Here is a 22,122-nt window from a genome sequence, read left to right on the forward strand (position 1 = left end):
AAAGGATCAGAATTCATTTGGAAACAGAGGTCATAGTATAAGGAAACCAAGACCGTTCCAAAATTCTACAAGTAATTTATAGTCCACATATCTGCTGTACGAAAGGACTAAAATGTTGCTATCTTGTAAATGTCATGCATTGCCAAGTGAATTGTCTTGTAGGTTAAAATCGTTAATCATTATTAACCTATTTATTCATAAGTCACGTTGATTGCACTGTAGAAAAAAACTTTTTTTTTGAGATGGAGTGTCGCTTTTTTTGCCCAGGCTGGAGTGCAGTGGCGCGATATGGCTCACCACAAGCTCCGCCTCCCAGGTTCAAGTGATTCTCCTGCCTCAGCCTCCCGAGTAGCTGGGATTACAGGCATGTGCCACCACGCCCGGCTAATTTTGTGGTTTTAGTAGAGAAGGGGTTTCTCCATGTTGGTCAGGCTGGTCTTGAACTCCCGACCTCAGGTGATCTGCTGGCCTCGGCCTCCCAAAGTACTGGGATTACAGGCGTGAGCCACCGTGCCTGGCCACAAAACTTTTATATTTATCTCCTTTCCTCCATCTTCTTTCTTCTTTTGTTACATCTGTATCTTCCTTCATTTTCTTTCCTTTCTTCCTTCCTTCCATTTTTACTTCATTTTATCCTTCCTTCTTTCCTCTCTCTCTCTCTCCACATATTTATGGAGGATTTACTAGGAGTCATGCATTATGCCAGGCACTAGAGAAAATATGGCAAATCAAATGTATTTGTTGTCTTCATGAAGTTTAAAATCGATCAGGGTAGACATTTTAAAACAGACAGTAGGAAAGAAAGAAGATTTGATTATATCTGTGATAAGTAGCATATAGAACCTTGTAGGTCTAATAAGTAAGTAAAATCGATAGGATGCAATGAGAGCTATAACCAGCATGTTTGGTCACGTGGGTACAAAGAGAAGATGGCTACCTATGTATTGAAATAGCCCATTGCCTTTTGAACTGTGTTTCCTGAAGAAATAACAAAATGGACCATCATCTCCACAACAGGCCTTAACATGGAAAAAATATTTTGTGCTATCATTGTCAGCTCCTGTATTTTCTCTTTTCTGGAATGAGTAATTACAATTCTAGACAAAAGCTAGGATGCCTAAACTATGCTCTGGAATTTACTGAGATGTATAATGTTTCATTGTCATAATCCCTTAATAATTACCTGCTAGAAATGGGCCCTGTTTTAGAAAAAGTATCTTAAAGTAATAGCATTGGGAGACTAGAATTGTCCCTTTGTTTTTGGTTATATTTTAAACCTTATAAGTTTATTATATTATGCATGTAAGCACTTAAAACTGTGATCTGTTATATTAAGTAAAGCCTTTTAGATCTTATTGCATCCATACCTGTGTATACAGTTGTTTTGCTTGAAAGAGGATAGCATAATTTGCCAGTTGACATGAACTTTATGTAGGAATGTTACCTTCTGATATAAGTGGACAAATCTTAATTAAGAAACATGGAGTGATCAGAGAGGGCCACTCAACATGTCTCAGCATTTTGCCTTTACCATCATCTGCCCTTTTAAGTCCCATCTGTGTTCTGTGGGGCCCAAGCACTCGAGAAAGCCGAGGCATTGGCTTAGCCTCCTTCACCTGAAATGCATTCATTGCTAAGTTCTCTGTGCACACTGCTTCCAGATTGTGCACTCACATCTGGACACGGAGGAGATCTGTTGCCCTGAGTGTAGAGGACAAAAGACCCACGACTCCACGACAAGCTCTCCCATCACATTCCTGGTGACCTCACCTAGACTCAGGCTTAAGCACCAAGGGATTGGACAGGTGGAGTCAGGCCTGTTTAGGACCTGTGGGCCACAGAAACACAGGTAGTTGGGATTGTTGGGCTGAGGTTGGAAGGCAGGGACAGAATAAAAATATGACTGTCTGAAGAAGAGCCAAGTGGAAGCACTTCTAATACGTTTATTCCAGGAAGGAAGAAGCTGTCTAAAATCTGCATAAATAGAGTGACCCAGTTCAATGGTAGTCAATTAGAGGCCCTAATTGCAATATCATCCCCAGCTCCACCCTGCTCCAGGTACCTTCTCTTGCCCTGACTGCATTTTTCATCCTGGCTCTGTGGGCCCCAATGTAACCTGCTGCCCCCTCAGCCCCGGCCAAAAACTCAGCCCCAATTACTTCCTTAGCTTTAGCTGCCTCTTGGATTTAACCTCCTATTTGTCCCTTATCTTTCAGCTCTTTTTCCCACTCTGCCTCATTGACCCCAACTACCTTCTCAGGCCTGGCCCATTAGTGTCCAGTGGCCCCAGGCCCACAGGCCCTGTAGGCCTCAGCCACCCCAAGTGGAGGGAAGGACCCAATAAGCATTTTTGAAGTCAAGAAGAGAAGAAAAAAAAGAATTTCAATTTTTAACTTTTTTTGATCAACATACAATTGTTTCTTTGAATGCAGTCTTCTGTGCGACTGGACCTTGAGGCCAGAAGGTGACCTTTATATGGGTTATATAGTTTTATGCCCCAGGGTGAGGTGAAATCAGTGTCTTTGGGAAATACATTTTGTTCACTTTATGCTGTATACCTGCCTCATAGCCCAGAAACATTTCTCCCTTTCGTTCACACAGTTCTTGTAGCAATTTGAAGGGAATAAAATGGTGCCAGGAAAGTATCTTTAATTAGATGTAGGGTAAGAAAAAAAAGTTTTAACTGGAAGAGCACCACTCCTGTGTTCCCCATCAGCCATGTTTTACTTGCAGCTCTTCATAAGTTGTGCAAGTGTAACTTAGTGAAAGCTGCTGTACATTATGAATTGCATTAAAGATTTTTTTAAAGCCTTGTTGAACTTTACATTTATGCATATAAAATCTTTCAAATGACAAGCCTCTGTTCTTTATCCATAAACAGAAATAATTTTTTTTGAAACTATCGAGTTTCTAAGAGATTAAAAACCCCATTAACTTTTCAGCAAATATATTCAGCTCTTCAAATTGCACTGAAATATTTGGCTGTGCAAATACAGATGCCACAGACAAAGCCAATTGAGATGGGAGCAAGGGTGCAAATAGCAATCATACTTCCCTAGGTATCTTGATGAGATTCTTAATTCAATACAGTCCATGTTGTGCTGGAAACAGCTTGCATGTGGAATTCAAAGGTCCCAATATTGCACATTTTCATTCCCATTCTTTTCAAGAGGTGAAAGATTTCATGATTTTGCATTACTTTATATGCTTTAATTGTGTTCCTGTATTTGCATGGTGATGTTGAAGACAGCATGGTATCTCTTGGAAGCTCCCAGTGGTCCTGCTGGCCAACACTGCAACGTATCCTGTGACAAGGCTGTTTTTCTAGGGACAGTTTCTTTGTCCACTTTCTCTGACCATCTGACCTATAAGGCCTGCAAGCCACATTTTCAAACCTCTTCCCCAGCTCAGTCAGTTAACAGACACTAATATTTGCCTTTTAAATTCAGCCCTATATAGAATTACTACCAGTGATTTTATATTCCACCAAATAACATTTTTATGTTACCAACCTAATCAGAAAATCCCAGTTCAATCAGACTTTCTCAGAGCAGAGTTACAAAATGTCCTCCTATTCTAGTTTTTAATCTCCACCTTGAGAGAAATATGCAGAAAGGGTCTATAGGCAGCAGTTAACCTTACAGTGATTTCTTTACATCAAAAAATAGTTTCTAAAATTATTTCTAAATTTAAAAGATTCACCTCAGGAAGAAAGCATGCAGCAGTCTTTGTAGATAGAATTTTCCATAAGGGAAGGTGCCTCAGATCATGTTTTCCCTTTAGAAGGAAGGAAGGAAAGAAGGTAAGAAACTGACATGTATCAAACACTTACTACCTATCAAATCATGTACTGGACGTTTTCACTGACCTTAATAAACTCAGCTCATTTGACTTTCATCACAACCCCTTGAGGTATGCCTCATTTTTACATGTAAAGACCCAGATTCCGAGAAGTTCAGTGACTTCCCTAAGTTCACACAGGTTTCAAGTTCTTTTTTGAATCGAGGCCTGCGTGATTACAAATCCTGTGCTCTTTCCACTACATAACACTGCCTCCTTATTTGGGGGCAGTTGCTTTCTTCCTTCTAGTTAACTTTATAGTTTAACTAAATGTCAGCCTTCCAGACTTATTTTGTTTCTTTCTCAGGTCATCATTATGCTTACTGTTCAACTGCTATCAACTTTCAGTAGAACAACAGGGACAGATTAAGGTCAAATGCACCAGCATAAATCACCTGTCCTATTATTCTCTGTAGCTTGTCTTTTTTTTGTCAGCACAAGAAACAACTCTCTAAATCAGGTTTATTATACTGCAAAAACTTTGTGTCCTCCTCAATTTCATGAAAACTTGTAAAGGAACTCTCAGAAGTGAGTCAATGAAACTGCAGGAGATTCACTCTTATCAAGTCATTTTTAAATAGCTGGGGCAGAATCACTAATTTGGAAAAACACAGAAACTTAAGTTCTTGGAACTGGAAGCCATTTTAGAGATCATTTCCAAGAAAGATGAAAAAGTTTCACCTTGACATGTTAACTCTGATAGTCTGGTAGCAGCTGCCTGGATTGTTGGGTTTAGGATTGTGAACTATCTGGATTCAGGGAAAAGGGTGCAGTGAACCATTGTGAGTATCTGCCTTAGTTGGAAGAGAAGCTAGTGGAAGCATGTAACTTTTTTCAATTTATTTTAATCGCTATCAATGTTAAGATATACAAATTGGGACCCTAAGAGTGCATGCTTGAGGCCACTAGCCCAATTTCTGAGATCTTATCAGGAAGCTGCTGATCACCAGTTTCAGGTATTTTCTATCTATCAGGAGACTGCCTTTCTCTGGCACTGGCTGTAACCAATTATTATTTTAGAGAGACAGTTAACAACTGCCTGACTATCATCTGATGATCGCTTGACATTCCTGGTGTGTGGCGGGGGGAGGAAGGTGGAGCCCTCTCCTGCCCTGTTCATGCCTGACTAGCTACCTACTGTAACAACTGTATTAGTGTCTTGTGGCTGCTTTAACAAAGGATTATGAACTTTACAGCTTAAAACAACATAAATTTATTATCTTACCATTGTGGCTATCAGACGTTGAAAATGGATATCAAGTGGCTAAATTCTGCAGAGAGTCTTTGGGGCTGTGTTCTTTTCTTGAGGCTCTAGGGGAAAATCTGTTCTGTTGCCCCTTTCCAGCTTCTAGAGGTTCCCACATTCCTTGACCTGTAGCTCCCTTTCATATTTAAAGCAAGCAATGGCCAGTGTAGTCTTTCTTATGATGCCATCTCTCTAGTTCTGACTCATCTGTCTTTCTCCCCCTCATTTAAGGAAGGATCTTTGCAATTACATTGATCCCACCTGGATAAGCGGGGATAATCCCTTCATCTCAAGATCTTTAATCATATTTACAAAGTTCCTTTTACCATGTAAGGTAATATATTTGCAATTTCTGATCATTAAAGTTTAGAAATGTTTGGGCAGTCATTATTCTCTCTACATAGTCACTAAAAAGGGATTAATATAACATACTTATAAAGTCTCATATCTATGAAAAAAATGTGGCGAAGCACAGCTGGTTCAGAATAGATATAAGATTTTAAGTAACTTACTAAATGCATGTGGAAACAGAATTAACTACACATTTAATTATTTTTAGTAAAAGAAATTCCTTCAACAAAAACGCATGTATCATCTGTCTTAGCATTGCCATTAAGTATGATCATTCAGAGCTGGGGAAAAACACATTCCAATGACACTGGCAAAATCAGTTTCCACCTACTTATTTTAGGCATGTCATTGCACCAATGAACACATTAAATGTGATTAATTTCTTTGGACATGGAAGTTGAAATTGCTTATCAGTAAGGCCTGAATAAACAGGAAAAAATTTGAATAAGACATTACCCTATTAATTTATCCTATCAAAGAAATAAATTGCATTTAACTTTATCTGTAAATGCTATAAAATTTAAGTTTATTTTGGTGAACTAATTGTATATTTTGGTTTACGTAATATGTTATGATAAGGAAAAATTCTCAGTTTATGTTATAATTTACTTTATTATACTGAATGTTCCTATTATATGGAAAATGCCTACCTCCTTATTATTATTATTTTTTGTCTCCTCTATATAATCAAAGGAACTTGGGCTCAGTAATGACTCCAGAGATAATAGAGCTTTCCCATGATGGCAGGACCAAAGCAAATATTAAGTCTGTGATTACTGATTGCCTGATTCACTGATTGATTCATTTTTTCAAGTTTTGTATTGGTTATTAACTAACTGCTTAGCACTAGGTAAGAAAGGCAAAATGAAAGAGGAAAAAGACATAATCATATAATCCCGGTTTGCTTCTTTGTGAGGCTTGCAGTCCTCCAAGAAGAAAAATAATCAAAAATCACATTGAGTATAGTTGGGCCAATTTTAACAAGTGTAGTCATACCATCAAATATGGCCAGCCCACTATGATGACAAACATCACATCTATTTGACCATGAATGCTGTTGCCTTCGCTTTTAACACGAGGTAAATAATTTCACTAAAATATGCTAATGAATTGGTGGACCAAACAAATGGGACTACAGAAAAAAAATCAGAGTCACTATGTGTTTCTAAACAATACAATGGAAAAAGATAAAGTGTTGATAGTTATATAAATATGACTCCAGAGCTCTCATAGTGTGCCCGCCTTATACCTTAGGGGCTGCTTTGAGAAACAAAAATGCCCTGTGACTCTGGAGGGGCAAACTGAAACTGTGATTTCATTCAGAAAAGTTATTAGGCTCTCTGTTGCCACAGAAAGCTTACATGCCTTTGCTCAGTCCCTATTTCTGATAAAAATCAGTGTAGTTCTGAATGGGTCTGTTCATGCCCCTTGTCAGTTTTACTCTATTTCAGTCTACTAAGCTAGCATGCTTTGGAGTTTTACCTTGTGGCCAATGTGATTTCAAAATAATTAGTTGGTTAAAAGGCAGAAAATTCCATTGATAGGTATTAATTTACCAGTTTCACTGATTATTTTGTAGAGGTGGGGGCTTGCTATGTTGCCTAGGCTCAATCTACCCAAAGTGCTGAGATTACATGCATGAGCCACCATGCCTGGCCATAATTATAATTTTTTAAATGGAGTTAAAAGGTATATCAATTGCAATGCATGGTCCTTATTTGGATTTTAATTCAAACAAACTGTAAAAATGAAAATTTATAACTTTGTGAGATAATCAGATATTTGAACTATGGCTGAATATTAGATGACATTCAAGAATTACTATTAATTTTTTAGGTGTGATAATGGTATTTTGGCTACATTAAAAAAAACTCTACCTATTAGAGATTTATACTAAAAGTTTAATGGTTAAAATTATATAATGTCTAGCATTTGCTTCAGAATAACTGAGTAGCAGGGTAAAAATAGAATGAGATATAAATGAAACAAAATTGGCCATAAATTGACAGTTGTTAAAGCTGGATGGTCAGTATATTGCGTTTCATTAAGTCATTCTGTCAACTTCAGTGTATGTTTGAAATTCTCTATTAGAAATTAGTTTGAATACTAGTTTGGATAGTTCCCTTAGGGCATTTTCAATTTCATTTTTATACATCTTTTCTAGAAACACAGCCGCCATGTAAAGCAAAGTATACACATACCAAGTTCCATTGATTCTGCCTCCTAAATCTTTTTTCTTAGCTCCATGTTTTCACTTAAAAAAAAAATCGAGGTATTATTTATATATAATAATATTCATTCATTTTAAGGGTAGCATTTGATGAATTTGGTGATTGTATACAGTATGTAACCACAATCAAGACATAAAAGAGTTCCTTCATCCTGAAATCTTCCTCCTGCCCTTTGAAGGTGAGTTCCCCAGCCCCTACCCCCGCCAACCACTGATATGCTTTCTGTCATTATAGTTTTGCGTTTTCTACAATTTTATATAAATAGAATCATACAGTACCAAAAACTTCATTTAAATTCATTGATAGATTGACCTGTTTTAGACTCAGGCGGATATACTGCTGCAATGGTATTGTTGCTATTCACATTTAGTAAAATCATGTTTTAGGGATAACTGAACGATGTGTATTAAATTATTGTACTTTCTTTTCTTTTCTTTTCTTTTCTTTTCTTTTTTTTTTTTTTGAGATGGAGTCTCGCTCTGTCACCCAGGCTGGAGTGCACGATCTCGGCTCACTGCAACCTCCGCCTCCAGGGTTCAAGTGATTCTCTTGCCTCAGCCTCCCGAGTAGCTGGGATTACAGACATGCGCCACCAAGCCTGGCTAATTTTTGTATTTTTAGTAGACACAGGGTTTCACTATGTTGGCCAGGCTGGTATCAAACTCCTGACCTCAAGCGATCCACCTGCCTAGGCCTCCCAAAGTGCTGGGATTATAGGCGTGAGCCACTGCACCCAGCCAAATTATTATACTTTCTAAACTGAAGTCAGGTATGTTTGAAAGGTCACTGACTGTTTTAGTGTCACAAATACTGTAGTCACCCTTTTTGAAGCCTTATGACAAGACACATACAATGTATTGCTAGGTAATACTTTCTTATCTTGTGGGGGAGTTTTATCTACTTGTTCTACATTTCTTAAGTATCTTAGGTTAAGAGAAACACTGGGTTCATAGTCATAGTACCACTAGTTCTTACTAGTAACTTATATTCATCAGTTCTGTGCCTTTCTGCTTGAAATTGCTTGCCTCTCATCCTTCTGCAGTATCCTAATTGAGAAAGAGAACAATCTCAGGGTTGTGTGCAGTAGTGTCCTGGTAAATGTTTAACAACTGGCTCTCTGCAAAAGTAAAGCCCTGGTGTTAAGGGGTGAGCTGTGTACCATGCAAAATGTATATGTTGAAGTCCCAACCTCAGTACCTCAGAATTTGGAAATAAAGTCATGGCAGATGTAATTATTAAGTTAAAATGAGGTCATAAAGGGGTAGGGTGAGCCCTTAATCCAATATAACTGGTGTCCCTATAAAAAGAATGCCATGTGAAAAGAAACAGACACATGTAGAGGAAAGATGATATGAAGAGACATACACAAACAACTCTCTGAGGCTGGTTCGAATCAGCAGATCATGCCTAATCTGGGATGCCTATAAAAGCAGTGAACAGGTAGGTGGTCCTAGGGTAAAAAAAAAATGCCTATTACTGAAATAATGTTTATGCTTTTGTTCATGTTTTATTCTCTAAGCTGATGTAATTACATAAAGAAAAAATACAAGTAAATTTAAAAATGTGGAAGTTGACAATTTATGGCCTGTGATCTGCTTTTGCATGGCCATTGAGCTAACAATATTTATTAAACATAATTTTAATGTGTGGTGAAGAAGAAAAAGACCAAAAAAAGGAGGAAGAATAGAAGGAGTAACAGAAACCCTGTGGCTCACAAAGGCTAAACTACTGTCTGGTCCTTTGCAGAAAAAGTTTGCTGGCTCTCAAAGAGTAATTTGAAGTAGAGAATCTCCTGGTCAAGTTAATTCTACTTTAGGGAAAGATATTTGGAAAAAATTTGGTAGGATGTGTGTCATTGACATGGAGACCACAACTGAAAGATCTGGTAAGTGTGCAATTTTAAGTAAAAGCTCTTAATTGTTGGACACTAATGTTTATATATATATATATATATAAAGAACCATGTGAGGGATTTCAAAAGTGCATCTTCATTTGTCTTGTAGAACTTAAATTTGACATGTAGCTCTGCATTTGATTCATAGGGCGAAAGTTTGCAATCTTTAGTCTAGGCCCAAGAAAGAATGGAGATTGATCTGACCAACCCTTATTGAGGAGATTTGAAGGCTATATGGTTTGAGGAGCTCAAGAAGAAAGTATACCATCAAGAAAGGTTGGCACACTCAGACTAGGAGAAAAGACAAGGAATAGTAAGTTCTGATGTCAGACATTTATATTGGCTTTACAAGCTGTGCCTCAAGGTGGCAGGGCTTTGTATGCCAATGACTGGAGGAGGTGGGACAGCTGTGGTTTGGAGAACATTGGTGGGGGAGCCACACCGCTGAGATCCTGAGAGTCATTATTGGGAAGGAGATCTCTATAGTCAACAGAAGCAACAGTTCCTAGAAATTATGGAGAACTATAATCTAACGGTGCTGCTGGACAGCAAAAAATGCCATGATATTTGTCAAGATCAGTTTCATTATCCAATAACGTCACCTTTGTTGTCCCAAATTCTACTTTCTAAGGTTCCAGGTTTGATATTATTTAAAAATAACAAAGCAAAGAAAACATTAACAATATATCATGCCTTATGTATTTTGGGGCATTCTATATGTGCTGTAGTAGAAATCAAGGAATGTAAATTAAGATATTATAGTTTTCATCTAGAATTTAGCAAAAGACAAAAAATGAATGAGACAGTAGTGTATAACATTTAGAGTCACCAGTTTTGGCTACAAATACCAATTCTGCTGCCTTCTTCTTTTGTGTCCTTCAGCAAGCAATGTAACCTCTCTGAGCCTCAGTTTCCTTATTGGTAAAGTAAAACTAATAATCAAACCTACTTCATAGGGTTGTTAGAAGGATCAGTTAAAGCAGTGCATGTAAAGTGCTTACAACAGTGTCTGGGACATGGTAACAGCTTGTTGAATGCTAGCTCTAATGACATGATTACTAATTAATGTGAAGAAATTGTTCAGGATAGTGGCAAGGTGGTAGGGCAAGATGAGGTGGCTTTGAGGAATCTGATAGTGAAGCTGGCAGCATGGGAGTGACATTGGTATGGCCCAGCAAGAGTATGGACAAGAGGCATTTCAGAGGAGACAAAGCCAAAAAGATAGTAAAGTGCATCTGATTCCATAAGCACAAGTGAGCCCAATGAATTAACACAGTAGGTGCAAGGAGTGAACATAAATAATGCTACCAGACCACAGTGAATCTATAAAGAGATTTTCATCTCAGGGACAATCTCTGTGACCTTCAGGTCATCCTGTTCTCAGAAGCAGCATCGTGCCATTTCTTCCGAGGATTAAAATTTTCACATTGGCCTGTCACTTGCTTACATCTTGAGAAGACAATACATTTGACATATGCCATTCTCGGTGTAGAGACTTGCTGCTGGGCACAACTTTCCCCCAGACAGCTTGTAATGTATGTTTTGCTTTTGTTAATGTTTCTGTTAAGTTAGTTTAAAACAGCTAAAATTTCAGAGCTAAAGCATAATGTTGGAGCTATATATGAAGACTGAGACTTTTATAGACAATTCTTTGCTACATTTCTGAATAAAGTTATAAGGTATAAAAATGTGTTTTATTCCACTGTAGAAAAATTTAAGCTTGATTACAAAAGTACATATGGTTATTTTTAAATTCAGTGAATGTATTTCTGCTACATTTCTGAATAAAGTTATAAGGTATAAAAATGTGTTTTATTCCACTGTAGAAAAATTTAAGCTTGATTACAAAAGTACATATGGTTATTTTTAAATTCAGTGAATGTATTTCTACTGTATAGAATGAAATGTGGAAGGCTTCATAGATTTTGTAAAAAGTCACACATCTGGGCCGGGCGCGGTGGCTCACACCTGTAATCCCAGCACTTTGGGAGGCTGAGGTGGGTGGATCACGAGGTCAGGAGTTTGAGACCAGCCTGACCAACATGGTGAAAACCCGTCTCTACTAAAAATACAAAAATTAGGCGGGCGTGGTGGCGGGTGCCTGTAGTTACAGCTACTTGGGGGGCTCAGGCAGGAGAATCTCTTGAACCCGGGAGGCGGAGGTTGCAGTGAGCTGAGTTCGCGCCATTGCACTCCAGCCTGGGCGATGGAGTGAAACTCTGTCTCAAAAAAAAAAACAAAAACAAAAACTAAAAGACTTCACAATAGTACAATCTTGAATCAGCTCGTAAGAGTTTTCACTTCTGATGTTAGCAACCATATTCATTAAATCACGTTTATTTCATTGACTTTTCAATGAACGATTTTCTTATAGGTAGCCAAAGAGTGCAGCAAAGGAACACCAGTGGCTTATTAAACCAAAGAAATAAAATCTTGTATTTGGTAGCCCAAAAGCATGGCTACAATAAATAATAATTTATTGTACAATTTAAAATGACTAAAAGAGTACAGTCAGAATGTTCATAACACAAAAAAATGACAAGTGCTTGAGATGATGTCTACCTCATTGACCCTGATGTAATTATTACACATTGTATGCCTGTATCAAAATATCTCATGTACCCCGTAAATATATACACCTGCTATGTACTCACAAAATTAAAAAGAAAAAAAAAGAGTATCTTCTAACTCAATGAGCATCAGTGACTTTTTTCTATCTACTAGTTACCTATAGAGGACAATGAGTATAAAAATGCAGCTTTGGCCGGGCACCATGGCTCACGCCTGTAATCCCAGCACTTTGGGAGGCCGAGGTGGGCGGATCACAAGGTCAGGAGTTCAAGACCAGCCTAACCAATATGGTGAAACCCCGTCTCTACTAAAAATACAAAAAAATTAGCCAGCCTGTAATCCCAGCACTTCGGGAGGCCGAGGTGGGCAGATCACAAGATCAGGAGTTCAAGGCCAGCTTGACCAATATGGTGAAACTTCATCTCTACTAAAAGTACAAAAAAATTTGCCAGGCATGGTGGTAGGCGCCTGTAGTCCCAGCTACTCAGGAGGCTGAGGCAGGAGAATCGCTTGAACCCGGGAAGGGGAGGTTGCAGTGAGCCGCTATCACGCCACTGCACTCCAGCCTGGGTGACAATGAGACTCCGTCTCAAAAAAACAAACAAAAAAAATGCAGCCTTTTGGTATACTTTACATTTCGGCAGCTGACAATATTTAAGCAGCAAAACATTGTTATTAGAAGCAATTTCCAGGAAAAGTTTTACATTTTAAATAAAATTATTAACATATAAAGATTGGAAAGATCTTTTGTGGGCATTTGAAGATGTTGGATGTTGGCTCCAAACAGGGGAAAGTAATTTTTGATGAGTGCCAGTCACTGTATTGCTCTCAGCACATATTTTATTTACTTCTAATAATAATTATACGGGGCGGGCACCATTAATATCTCCATCTTATAGATGAGGAAAATGGGAACTTAATATGCTCATATGTTACAGATGGTAGATCCATAATTGTCTGGTTCCAAAGATCATTTTCTCAATAATTATCATCTATGGGTCACATTTAGTTTCTTACTACTAACTTAATCATTTGCTATGGATTGATTTTGAGACAGACAAACTGAATTGGTCTGAGGAATATAGTAAATGATGGTAGAATAATAATGGGTGATACTTAATTAGCATTTGTTGTGTTCTGGGTTACTGTGCTACACACTATTTCTTTCTTGAGTCACTGAAACTCTGCTCCGCTATCCCCTGCTAGCACACAGGCTTTTAAAAGCAGCTTTATTGAGATATAATTAACATACCATAGGATGTATCCATTTGAAATGTATAATTAAATGTTGGTTACTATTTCAGAGGTATGTGCAATCATCAAAACGGTCAATTTTAGAACATTTTTATCACTTTATAAAGAAACCCTGTGCCCTTTAGCTATCACTCCCCATGCCACCAACTCCCATCCCCAGCCCTAAGCAATTCTTAAAGTACTTTCTGTCTATTGATTTTCTGTTCTTGTTATTGGATATAAATGAAATCATATGGTATGTGGTCTTTTGTGACTGGCTTATTTCACTGAAGATAATGTTTTCAAGGCTCATGCATGCTGTAGTATGTACCAGTACTTCATCCCTTTTGATGGTTAAGTAATATTCTATTACATGGATTGTCAATTTTTTAATGCATTCATCAGTTGATGAGCATTTGGGTTGTTTTCACCTTTTGGTTATTGTAAATATTGTTTCTATGACAATTTATTTAAAAGTTTTTGTGTGAAAATATTTTCAATTTCTTGGATATATACCTAGGAGAGGAATCTCTGGACTATATGCTAATTTCATGTTTAACTTTTTTGGGAACTTCTGAACTATTTTCCAAAGCAGCCGCACCATTTTACACTCCCACTATCCCTGTATGAGGGCTATTATTTCTCTACATCCTCATCAACACTTGTGAATATCTGACTTTTGGATTCTAGTCATCCTCGTGAGTGTGAGGTAATATCTTTGTGGTTTTGATTTGCAATTCCATGATGACTGATGATGTCAAGGATTTTCTAATGTGTTTGTTAGCCATTTGCATATCTTCCTTGGGAGAAATGTCTGTTCATATCCTTTGCCCATTTTAAACTGGGTTACTTATCTTTTCTTCATTGATTTGTATATGTATGTTATATATTTTGGATACAAATCCCTTATCAGGTATATAATTTAAAATTATTTTCTCTCATCTGTGGATTGTGGTGCTACACTCTTTTTATGGATCCCTTAATCTTTACAATAGCCTCATAAGGAATTATCCACTCATCTCCAGCTTTTAAAATTTTTTTAGAAATGCAAAAGTAGACTGAGTGGGTAAGCACTTAACTCAAAATGTGACTAAGGGATTCCTGGGTTTGAGCTCATATCTCTGTTGGGGATTCAATGAATGCTTCCCTTCTCCTGCCATGATGCTCACATACGTTGTAAGCATTTGACCAAAAACAATTAAATCTTAGGAATGCATTCCCCTGACTGTGCGTAACTCCTAGACATTCCAGTGTATACACATTGAAAAACATACAAAAACAACACTTTGGCAATACTCCCCAAATTTATTCTCTGTGGACTTTGCTGATTTCTAGCAGGAAGGTGTAACCACAAAGCACTTGAGGCAGGTTGAATTCATATTCTGAGTCAGGATTTATAAGCATGGGGAATTGTTCTCTTAAAAGACAATAACAAAGATAAACCTTTTAATGGGAGCCAGATGCAGTCATGATTTTGATTAAATGTTTGCTAGTAACTATACTTATGTGAGAACATCTGCCCACTGATGAGCTCCCTGGGGTTTTAGCAGGTGAATTTATGTAGGAAATAGAACTTTAAGTGCTGCTTCCTGAGGAGAGAAGTTAGATAAAAAACCTCACTTACCTTTCTTTCATTTTTTTTCCCATCTGCCATTTAGAAAGCCCAAGTAAATACATTCCTACATTGAGCTAATACGCTTCCCTTCAGCCTCTCTGCATCCCCAGCTTCGGCTTTGCAGGTGCCCAGTAAGTGTTGGTGTCTATATCTGGGCCCTGGATGTACAGGCATGTTGGGTTGTTCAAGAATAATGCAGTGCTTCATATGCCTATAATAGCAACCCAGGGCTGGTCTTTGTTATTCACACCCACACTCCTAAACATACACACTCCTCTCTTTTCAAATCTTCCCTCTCAAATGTTCTCAATAGTTTATCTTTGGAAGGCTGGATCAGAAAGCAGAATACATGGTATTTAGGGAAAGGTTTTTTTATTGATGTTTTCGGATTCCTCTGAGCTCTAGGTCACTCTTAATTAAGCAGTCAACAGGCAGGTCTTTACTCACTTCCCAGACTGCCATACAAGGTACAGAAAAGAATAGTCTTAAGTATATCTCATATTCCGGATAAATACTCTGGACTGTAGCTTATCTGATTAGTGTCCTTCTTCTGAGACCATCAGGATTAATTCCATCTTGTCTCATCACTTTTAAGTCACCTACCTGCAGATTATTCATTGCCTGGTCACTTATCCACATATTGTTATATACATAACAAAAGTAAACCCAGCTCTCTCTCCATCATCATTAGCCCTTCTTTTCTGCCCTCTGTAACTCATAGTCTGCCATTAAGAAACTCCCCAGTAGCTTCAAACTCTTCCCTTCCTCTAGTTATAACTGGAATGTAGCTGTTGTTTCATGTGAACACCAGTTTCCCTCACCTACCCCAGAGACTAGAGGTGGAGTAAGTGGCCACTTTGCTCCTTTTTGTCACTTACAAATCATTTCTGTTTCTTGTTCAAAATCCAGAGCTCATTTGAAGTATAGAAATTTTCAAGAGTAGACTGACTGATGTCACCTGAAATTCTTGACCGCATATCTCAAATGAGCAAGCTTTCCATGTTATGTGTCCTTTTCTACTATTAAAACCGACTATTCAACACCTTATTCTCTTCTGAGTTCTTCAGAAACCCAGCCTCTCATGCCTATCATTTTATGACCTTTCCTCTTCCTTCACTGAGAGAATAGAAGAATCAACAGAGATTTATTCCCTTATATCTTTACCACCAAATTCACCATCTTACCTGCATTTGTAACCATGTCATAATCCTTTCCTTTTCTTCTGTACAATGTATAAAATAACCTGTTCTCATGTAAGGCCAGATCTTCTACTTTTAGTATAGGTCCCATCTACTAGTGCTCTGATACTCCTCTTGCATTATCAATATTTTTTTTTCTTCTGCAGTTATCCTCTTGCTCTTTACAATCATTGATTTCACTTAATCATTCACATCAGCATAAAGGTATGCTCTAAATCTACCCTCTTAAAAATACACTCTCGGCTGGGCATTGTGGCTCATGCCTGTAATCCCAGCACTTTGGGAGGCTGAGGCAAGCGATCATGATGTCAGGAGTTCGAGACCAGGCTGACCAACATGGTGAAACTCTGTCTCTACTAAAAATACAAAAATTAGCTGGGCGTGGTGGTGCATGCCTGTAATCTCAGCTACTCAGGAGGCTGAGGCCGGAGAAACACTTGAACCCGGGAGGCAGAGGTTGCAGTGAGCTGAGATCACGCCACTGTACTCCAGCCAGGCGACAGAGTGAGACTCTGTCTCAAACAAACAAACAAACAAAAAACCACACAAACAAAAAAAACCACTCTCGGGACACCAAATCAATGTCCAACTCCATGGTTTTTCCTTTTCTTAGCATCAAACCTCTCACTTACTCACCTCATATTGTGTTCTTAATATACATCATTCAGGTTTACACTAAATATTTTCCATTCTTTTATTCTCCTTTTTTTTCAAGATTACCAATAACTTCCATACTATCAAGTTCAATGGTCACTTGTGTTGCCCCATATTACCTGTGAGAAGCATTTCATGAAACTGACTATTTTTTCTTCTTAAAACATCATTTGCCTTTGGCTGTTGTAATGCTCCACTCAACTGTTTTTTTCTGTTTTCAATTATTTTGGTTATATACCTGGGAGTCTTATGTTGGGTCATATAGTAAGTTTATGTTTAACTTTCTGAGGAATTGCCAAACTGTTTTACATGGAGACTGCACCATTATACATTTCCTCCAGAAGTGTATGAGGGTTCCAGTTTATCCACATCCTCACCGACGCTTGTTATTTTCCATCTAAAAAATTATTTATATAGGCCAGGCACAGTGGCTCACACCTGTAATCCCAGCACTTTGGGAGGCCAAGGCGAGCGGATCACCTGAGGTCAGGAGTGCGAGACCAGCCTGGCCAACATGGTGAAACCCCATCTGTACTAAAAATACAAAAAAAATTAGCTGGGCGTGGTGGCACGCGCCTGTAGTGCCAGCTACTTGTGAGGTAGAGGCAGGAGAATCACTTGAACCTGGGAGGTGGAGGTTGCAGTGAGCCGAGCTTGGGCTACTGCACTCCAGCCTGGGTGACAAAGCAAGACTCCGTCTCAAAAAAAAAAAAATATTTAATATAATTATCTTAGTAGGTGTGAAGTGGTATCTTGTGGTTTTGATTTGCATTTTCCCTAATGACTGATGATATTAAGCATCTTTTCATGTATTTGTTGGTTATTTATACATCTTCCTTAGATAAATGTCAGCTTGAGTTCTTTACCTAACTTTTAATTGGGTGTTTTATTTTTTTGTTTTTGAGTTGTAAGAATATTCTGCCTACTAGATCTTTGCCAAATACGTGATTTGCAAATATGTTTCTCCTTTTCTTTGGGTTGCCTTTTCATTTTTTTGTATATTTTTTGCAGCGGATTTTAAAATTTGATATAGTCCAGTTTAATCTTTCTTTGTTGCTTGTGCATTTGGTGGCAGATCTAAAAAATTACCTAACCAAGTTTTACGTGTTTCAGACCTAGTTCTATATGTTTCTATATGTAACTCTGACCATATATTCAAACTCATTCACTCAACAGATATATTTGTGACCACTTACTACATACCAGTCCCTACTCTATGCACTAGGAATAAAGTGATGATGGGACAGTCGTAGCAGATAGCTAGCTGATCACCAACACTCAAATAATCCTCTTCTTGGTAGATTCCATTTATCCATCTGTCTTGCAGTTAAATGTGGCTATGTGAGCTCTTGCCAATGAAATGTTAGTGGGAGTGATACATGTCCCTTTCAACCTGGCCTATAAATATTCCCATGTACTTTCCTCAACGATCTTTTCTGCTTCCACAATTGGAATGGAGGTGGCAAAAAGTGTTATTTTGCAAATTACCCCAATAGGGTTGTGACAAGCATTGAATATGGATGTGGTCATAGCTCTGCTTTCAATGTGTCTCCTCCAAAATTCAGATGTTGCCAATGTGATAGCATTAAGAGGCAGGGTCATTAAGAGGTGATTAGGGTATGAGGGCTCCTTGCTCATGAATAGGATCAGGGCCCTTAAAAAGAGTCTTCTTGCAACTTTAGACTGGCTTTTCCTTCTACCACCTTCCATGTGAAGACACAGTGTTCCTCCCCGCCAGAGGATGCAGTAAAAAGGTACCATCTTGGAAGCAGAGAGCAAGCCCTTACCAGACAACCAAACCTGCTGGCACCTTGATCTTGGACTTCTCAGCATCTGGAATTGTGAGAAATAAATTTCTGATTTTTCTAACTTACCCAGTCTCAGGTATGACAATTATTTAGCTTAATTTCAGCATATATTTAGTGGTCAATAAATGTTGGCTTCTGTAATTATGATTACAGTCTTTAATGATCTGAGATAGGAAGAAGGTAAAAAGCCTCACATAATTCAGCAGATAGTGAAATTAGGTCTGCACTCCTGTAGACAGAGTAGCAGACTTGCTGATGGTAACAGCTTTGTCTTTCTGCACAGTTTCTCTGTTGATGAACCAAGATAATCCTAAGCTTTCTTAAAGAATATTTAAAGGACCATAATTTTGGTTATGCTAATGTAATGAAATGCAGCTTAAACCAAAAACAATATGAGAAGCTTGGTTACCGTGGTTTTGAAAATTCTAAATTTTGCTAGAACGTTTTTCATTTACACAACACTTCTGTAAAATAGCTCTGTAATAGAATCTGACTCCATGTTTTGCATTTGACGGCTAACAATTTTCAAGACTCACCACTTCCTCTTCCTCTTCTTATCTAGATCTGATGACAAAGCCCAGGTGATTCCTTCTTTAGGGCTAGTGTGAAGGTCAAACCTTGCAAGCCCTAGTCTGTGTGTGGGACACTCATACCAGCTTTACCCCCTAACCATCATAAAAGCCAAGCCAGTTTTTTTTTTTTTTCTCTCTGTTCTCTCAAGCATTCTTTTACCTGCTTGGAAACCTGTCCTGATCTCCCCAGAAAGCCTCATTATGTGAGTAATAAAATTTTCCATTCCCTTTTGGTGCATGTTTCATCAGTTTTGACATCCAAACCAAATTTTTGGTGTGGAATCCATCCTGTCACATTGAATCTGTGAACAGGATATCTAGGCACTCTTCACTATCACCAGGGGTCTTTTTTCTCTTGCTTTAGCTTCCTAACTGGCACTGCTACCTGCTGGTGACATGCAGTTTGAGCTACTGCCTGCGGCCTAGCTTGTACTTTAAACTGTACTGCTTTGTGCAGCATTGGTAGGGTTCTACCAAGCCTATGCTAAAGATTTCAACAACGTAAGTCAGCAGTTTAACTAATTGACATTTATTGACAGGAATATTGGGTTGGAGCCCTTCTTAATGTAGCCCTGAATCTTGTGTTTCAGCCTGGATCTGTGAATTCAGATTGAATCATGTGTCTCAATTCCAATATAAGATATGACTGAAACTAGGCTCAAGGATAAACTCTTCCGTTTTTACCATTAGTTGTTTCTAAACCAGGTGTTAGTATTCTTTCTTTAGACAGTTGAGGAGAAAGACTGAGAGTCTCTTCAATATATAGGCCCACTGGGTGGTCACTCATATGGAGGGAGAGCAGTTACTATTTGAAATGCTGAGAACACACTCCTAAAAGCAGATAACTCACTAGGAGCTTTAAAAATGCTTCTTGCGATACTGTTTAGGTCAGTGTCACAAAAAAGATTTTGATCATCAGAGTTTTAGGGAGAAACATCCATGACACCCTTGTGGAAAAAAACAAGGGATTCATTCAACCATTTTCATGAAGGAGTCCCATAATCCTGATGATATTGACTTGATATGAGGTTCTCTGAAAGAAGAAACTTATATGAATAAGGTAGAGAGGAATGTCCATGAATTGTATGCAGTAACCACACACACACACACACACACGCACACACCCCTTGGGAAAGTTGCCTGGTAGAGGCACGTGTTGTTGGAGAAAAGTGAGATAACTCACATCTGTATTTAGACTTAAATATGGGTACACTGGCTCAGAAGGATTTTCGATAAGACATACAAAATATCCAGTATTGGTGAAGGCTGGGAGACAACAGAATGAATGACTGATTGGGGTAGCCATGGGGAATGGCTTGGGGGAAACACCCTTCTAAGCCATATGACACACCACTATTAAACTAGGAGAGATGAAGAAGGGTGAGAGGTCACTTTGGAATGACCCTTATTGGTGTTGAGGAAGCTCTCCTTTTTCTCTAACCAGACCGTTTAGACTCCTCTGTACCCTGTCCCTCCCCGCATGGGATTGTCAGGAGTGGTGCTTTGTGATGTGTAAGCCATGAAATTGTCAGGAGTGTTGCCTGGTGATGTCTAAGCCACCCCAGGGCTACCATTGGCAGAATAATTTCTTGCTGGCCAATCAAACTGAAGAATGTGGAATCTCATTGTCTTGAGGAGTATATATAGAGAGAGATCAGGAGGCCTGGAGTAGGCTACTGTTGCTCTAGGGTGGCAGAGGTTAGGGAAAAATCAGGAGAGGCTGTAGGCTACTGTTCATCTAGGATGGCAGAGTTTAGTGAAGAAGAGGAAGACACTGTACGCTACTGTTGTTCTACGATAGAAGATGTTCCTGAAGAAATAAAAGAGGCTATAGCCTACTTTTGCTCTAAGATGGCGGAGATTAACAAGGAGCCAGAAGGGAATATAGGCCACCATTGCTACATTATCCCAAAGGTTACCAAAGAAGTAGGAGAAGCTAGTTCAGACATGCCTGAACCATCCACAAGCACAAGCCAAGAAAATCCCAGCATGAAATGGAGAAAGAAAACTACTTGTGAAGCTGAAGAAGGTGAAATTGAGGAGGTCAGATATCCCTAATTATGTGACTCTTCCTCCCCATTGATACCTAACCCAAGATTCCCACCTTGTCCTTATCTGGCACAAAATCTTTCCTCAACCTGTACACATCATCACAAAATCTCCCTTTCCACACATTCCCCATCCACTTCTCCAAATTAATGTCTCTTTTGGCTCACTCTGTTTTTCTTCCAGTTGTTGAAGGCAGCAAAGAAGATAAGATCATTTGTTCAGCAGAATTCAGAAAGACGTAAAGCGGGGAAAAAGTCAACTGTATTAATTTTTTATTACCACAGTAATAAAAAAAGGGATGAAAATCAGCCAAATGAGGATGAAGACAGCCACGAGTAATCTCCCACCTCAAGTGATTCTGAGAGCTCATCAGAAGACCAAGACCTATCTCATCTCTAGGTTAACCTCTAGAAATGGTCTCCTGTGCAGAGAAACTACATATTGCACCAAGATTCTTGGATGTTGGTGATTAAAATTCAACCAAAAGATTTTGAAAAGTTCTGTATATCTCTGTGGTGTTTTCTAATAATGGAGAGGTAGGGAAAGAAGGGGAAGAGCATGTGTATGAGGAGGGAGGGAGTTGAGAACCTTCCAGGTTGTGAGACAGGCTGGCAGCCACAGTTAGCCAGACATTGGGATTAAGGACTAGATGAGGAACGAGCACTGAAGACAAATTTCCTGCTTAATAATTTATTCCACAGTAAAAGAGGAAAAGGAATTGGTGTTTCTGTGTGTGTGGGAGGGTGTAGATAGGGAGAGTTGTGATGTGTGCGGGGTGGTAGTATGCAACAATGGGTTTGATTCCGTTTTTGATGTTTGTCTGCCACCAGATTTTAAGCTTCATCTCATTCCCTTCTAC

General features: G+C 38.6%; 1 protein-coding gene and 1 long non-coding RNA gene across 3 annotated transcripts in view; both read left to right on the forward strand.

Moving 5' to 3' along the window:
- Window positions 1-11,413, forward strand: part of LOC129529681 (uncharacterized) — a 417,056-nt gene extending 405,643 nt beyond the window's left edge. For both annotated transcript variants that reach the window (XR_010132549.1, XR_008675225.2), the window contains exons 7-9: window positions 7,747-7,846; window positions 9,415-9,553; window positions 9,711-11,413. This is a non-coding gene — a long non-coding RNA (uncharacterized lncRNA). The remainder of the gene's footprint in view (window positions 1-7,746; window positions 7,847-9,414; window positions 9,554-9,710) is intronic.
- Window positions 11,414-20,706: 9,293 nt separating this feature from the next.
- Window positions 20,707-21,760, forward strand: LOC101136669 (uncharacterized). The gene is made up of 2 exons (XM_004064964.3): window positions 20,707-21,257; window positions 21,447-21,760. The coding sequence occupies exons 1-2, from the start codon at window positions 20,958-20,960 to the stop codon at window positions 21,600-21,602; spliced, it is 456 nt and encodes a 151-aa protein (XP_004065012.1). The 5' UTR covers window positions 20,707-20,957; the 3' UTR covers window positions 21,603-21,760.
- The last annotated feature ends 362 nt before the right edge of the window (window positions 21,761-22,122 follow it).

This window comes from Gorilla gorilla, chromosome X (assembly GCF_029281585.2).
Source record: "Gorilla gorilla gorilla isolate KB3781 chromosome X, NHGRI_mGorGor1-v2.1_pri, whole genome shotgun sequence".
Taxonomy (NCBI): Eukaryota; Metazoa; Chordata; class Mammalia; order Primates; family Hominidae; genus Gorilla; species Gorilla gorilla.